This window comes from Pteropus vampyrus, unplaced genomic scaffold (assembly GCF_000151845.1).
Source record: "Pteropus vampyrus isolate Shadow unplaced genomic scaffold, Pvam_2.0 Scaffold127, whole genome shotgun sequence".
NCBI lineage: Eukaryota > Metazoa > Chordata > Mammalia > Chiroptera > Pteropodidae > Pteropus > Pteropus vampyrus.
Window position 1 is genome coordinate 1,809,000 of NW_011888908.1, and position 4,960 is coordinate 1,813,959.

The 4,960-nt window shown below is 37.0% G+C and overlaps 1 protein-coding gene across 1 annotated transcript in view; it reads left to right on the forward strand.

Annotated features, from left to right (window-relative positions):
* Positions 1–4,960, forward strand: part of TERF1 (telomeric repeat binding factor 1) — a gene marked incomplete at its 3' end in the record, with an annotated part of 29,828 nt that overhangs the window by 17,935 nt on the left and 6,933 nt on the right. Inside the window, exons 7-8 of the mRNA XM_011366934.2 lie at positions 1,123–1,182; positions 2,710–2,798. Coding sequence (XP_011365236.1) covers positions 1,123–1,182; positions 2,710–2,798 — 149 coding nt within the window. The remainder of the gene's footprint in view (positions 1–1,122; positions 1,183–2,709; positions 2,799–4,960) is intronic.

Sequence of the window (4,960 nt, forward strand, 5' to 3'; positions counted from 1 at the left end):
CCAAGGCAAGCTCTTATTGGCCATTTAAGATCTAGCTCAAAGATCACCTATAAGAAATACTGACCTCTCCAGAGTTGTCACTTCTGTGCTCCCTTAGCACTGAGTTACATATCTTGGATAGTAACATAACTTTGTCTGTCTGTATCTCTCACTAGATTGAGAATTCTCTGGAGGTTCTTAATTAGTTCTGTGTCCGTGGTGCCTAGTTCATTATCAGGCATACATTAGAATTGTAATACTAGATACAGAGATCAAAACCAAAACTAGAGACAAAGTAAAGGTCAAGAATCAAGCAACTATCAAAACCATCCTGGAAGCAAATAGAATCAGGACAAATAAAGCATCAAATTCACCAGTATCAGGACAAGAATCAGCAGGATGCGAGTGAAGCGAGGATAGAATCAGAAGTGATTGCAAGGTCAGACAGATGCTAGGACAGATGAAGCCCTCATGTTACCAGCACTAGATGAAATAAGTATTTTGCTCTGAAGAAGCTTATAAACTATTTAAGACCATAAGAATTGTCAGTGTAAAACAAACAGTAGCAGACGTTATGTAATTTGTTGTTAAAGTTTATAGATGGCCATAAATGCTGAAGTTGATATGGGCAGCTTCAAGGAAGTTGAGCACTGAGTGAGGCCTTGAAAGTTAGTTAAGATTTTTACAGGTGAGTGGAAGAGGAGGTGTCATTTCAGGAGAGCGTAGTTCCCATGAAGGCATGAAAGGTGTAAGTGGTCATGCTGTGTTTGTGGAAGCCAGTTTTAACTACAGCAAAGGGAGGAATTTGTTAAAAAGTTCAGTCGACTGGTGAAGGGGACAAGAAATTAAACTTGAATTCATGGAAATAAAGATGCATGGGAGATCTTTTAAAAGCGTGACATACGAATGCTTAATTACAACATTAATTCTGCTTAACTTGCATGGGGAAGCTTGGTATAATAGCTAGTAAGCACATCTGGGCAAATGTTAGCCATGTTGTAATGGACAGTATATGTCCTAATGTTACTAGGATTTCTTTCCAAAAGATTTTTTATTAATTGAAATATTTAATAAATGGACTTTGCGGAAAATAATGTTATGAAAAGTTTATTACATTTTTACTTTTTTTTTCTTCTTTTAAAGTGTTAATGACAAACCATCTGCGGTAACGGAATCCTCAGATGATACAGTATCCTTGCTGAGGTGAAGTAAATTGGCAATTTTCTTCTCTGTCTTTAAAATCATTTTAGCAACTCATGCAGACCTAGACGTGTTATAATAACTGCCACATAAATGGTATGATTTAAAGACTATCACAAGGCCCTGCTTGCCTCTGCAGATACTCAAGACCCTGGTGTGGCCTGGAATTCCAAACTCTAGAGACCTGCCTATGGGGTCCTGGCTTGTTTCGCGTTGTTTCTACAAAACCATTATTGGAATACACGTATAGGGAGTACTTTAACTTAGAGTAGATGCTTATTAAACTCTTATTCTGCCACAGAAACAAGGATATGATGCTGGGGCAGAAAGGGGATGGAGGTTACATGTCTGATGGCCGTCCCAAAATCCGATTTTATGAAAAACTGTATTTAACTACTAGAAATGCTGTGGAGACAATCTAACACGTTCAGAGAGCAGAAAGTCTGCGTGAATGATTTCAGAGGTAGAACAGTCGAGATGCTGAATGACAGACACAGTGGCTAACTTGGTCAATGGGAATGAGGAATCGAGGAGCCAGGATGTTATGTGGGTTATCCATGGGAACACCAAAAAGTTCATGGTAATAGCGGCAGTTGGGATGGAGAAAGATCTGTGAAAGATGGGAAGTACTTGAAAGGGGGGCGAGTGGCTATGATGAGTGGTAAGTGGCAATTCACCTCAGTAATGTGATCATCAAGGGCTACCTTGTCAATGGAAGCAGGAAGTAGGGAATAAACAGTATAGGGGCCACCTCCAGGACCCGGTGATTCACGGAAGGTGAGAGGTTATGTGTCTACATGGGAAGCCTGTAGAGGAGTGATATACCATCCCCAGGGCAGAGTTAGATTTTAGACGAGGCGAAGAGGTGAGGGAACTGGTGAAGAGGTGAGAATGGCGTTCTGCAGAGCACAAGAGAAAGTTTTGGGAGGGAGGGAAAGGATTAGCAGGTGGCATAGAGTACTTGTAGGGGTAAAAGTATAGGTTTTTGGTGGTGATGGAATCACTGGAGTGAACTACTTCTTTCGTCAGAGTTTGCTCCTCTGTAAAATTGGACTGATACTAACTTTGCAGGGTTGTCAAGAAATTCTGCCACATCCTCTAATTCCAAACAGCCTTACCTTTCGAAAAAGCCCTTTTTGGAAGCTGTGATCAAGTGATATCTGCCATCATGTATAAAGGAATTTTGGCTTTTCTCTTTGGGAAATAAACTTATAAACCATAGGAGAGAATGCAAGTCAATACTTTCTAGTCTGAAGAATTTTTTTTTCTTGATCTCTCTCATTGGAAGACCAAAAGAATCTTGATTTCTGAGTAGATGAGATGGAGGAAATAAGTGATGGGAGAGAGGGAAGTCTGATAGCAAAAATCAGAGGCCAAAAGTTAAGGTGGGCACTGAGCAAGAATAGCACCAAAAGAAACAGGCCAAAGTAGAAGAATGCTCTAGAACAGAGATAAGACAAATCATCTGCCATTTTCTATAGCTTTTCTAGTCTTTGTGGAACCAGTCACAAGCTTTCATGTGTCATGTAGGTCTCACAGGAATCTCTTCCTATCTAAGTCACAACATGGAAGACAACAAGGCCTTAATGAGAAAGAAGAAAGAGCAGAAACTAGTCAAAGTGAGTACTCTTATTACAGTTTTAGAAGTGGGGAATTGATGTATTCTGGAAAGCCAGCCAACCCTGGACCTCATCACCACACACACAAAAGGCACTTCAGAACACTGAAGCGCAAAGATCAGATGTCCTGACTTCACAGAGTTAGAGGTGGTGATTAATTTGGAAAGCTCTTCTGACTGCCTCGCTTAGAGTACTGTGGATCTGGGGGTTCATTGCTTTTCCACATTAACTTTATTTAGCAACTCAAAATAATTGTTCATCTGAGACATAACTATAGCTGATTCTTATTATTTATGATAGTTATGTTCTAGACAGTCTCTGTGAACAGCGAAGTAATGAATCCTGACCCACTGCAGGGAATACAGGGTTCAGTTCCTTTGGGCCTCTGGTCACAACATTTGTGTCAACTGATGAGTACATAACCTTGTTTTATGTGTTTCTGTTTAAACATACCTTATCCTGTTTAAACATACCTTATATATCGTTGATTCATTAACATAAACTCATGGCCAGCAGCACTATAACTCATGCCTGAGGGAAGTATCTCTAACAAGCATTTGCTCGATAAGGAACGTCATTGCTTTCTTGCACTTAGAAACACTGGATTGCGCTTCCACAGTACACTTGGGGGCATTTTAAACAACAAAATTACCACCAAAAAGCATGAAAATAGGCTGTATAAAGGACACTTATTGATAGCATGAGTGCTAAAACAGGAAGGCGGAGCTTCACCTTATTGAATCTCAGCTGGGAGCGTGCATTTCAGGTGACTCAAAATGTTGCCATTCTGCACATGTCCACCGATGACCACAAAAGCACTGAGTATTGGCTTTTGATTTACAAATTTTAGTAGGTAAGTGAATTCGCAAATACAAAATTATGAATAATGAGGAATTTCTTCTATATATAGAATCTAGCTACCCTCTTTGTTGTGTTAAGAATTTGTTATCCTTATTAAAGGCATTGATTAAAAAAACCAACAATAACCAAAAAAAGAATCTTAAAAATAGTCCATAATTATTTTCAATTACAAGGATCATAAGTTCCTCCTTAGTGTTTTTGCAGTGAACAAACAGCTATTAAACTGACAGTGTTCTAGGTACTATACTAATACAGGGATTTTTAAGCCTTATTGATCCAAACCTAAATACTTACTGATCAATGTAAAATAATAAATGTAGCAACTTGATGCCAGGCACATAGTAGGCCTGCAGTAAATATTAATTGAATAAATTTATTCATAGTTGAGGGCTGATGGCATGGCCACTCTTAGCTAATATTTCTAAATTATAGCTCTGAAACATTTACATACATAGAGGTTATCATCATCTTTGTTTTAAAAGATGGTGAAGTTAAACTCAAAGAAATACTTACTTCATGTTAGTGGAGTTCCACAATTTTTTTCCACATCTATTACTAGAAAATGGCTAAACTAAATTAATTCTAAACTAAAATAATATAGTTCCCTTGACCTCCTTACGTGCCTATCTGACTAACTACAGAAACTGCTTGGTATCAGGACCTGATTAAACCCTGTACCTTTAGCAAGAACTGCAGGGATGCTCATGGCCCAGGGTGGACTACCATTCCTAACATATAAAGTTTAGATTAATCGTAAGTTCTTCGAAGAATCCTGTTAAATTTTTGATTTGAAATTGTGTTGTAGTAATAGAAAATTTTGGAAAGAACTGACACAATTATATTAACAAAAAGTATATTTAGATTGTCATATATTTTCTTATAACGTATACATTATACACACACATATATAGGAAAGCTTTGTAATTTATAATATACAGATCTTGAATACTGTTGCTAGACTTATCTCTAAGAATGTTACATTTTTGTTACTATTGTAAATATTCTTTCAATTATTTTAATTAAATATTTTAACTTGCTAATGTACAGAAATACTATTGAGTCTTGTTTATTAATCTTATATCTAACCATCTTGCAAAACTTTTTAATTCTATTTGTAGATTCTTTTAGATTTGCTATATAAAAATTTTTCTTTCAATAATTACAGTACTATTTTCAGTTACCTATACATTTCTTATCTTACTAAATTGACTGAATAAAAAAGGGAATAAGGAAAAGTTATACTTACTACATTGTGTCAAATCATAAATACCATCTTAAGAAAATTTCAACAATCCTGTTAG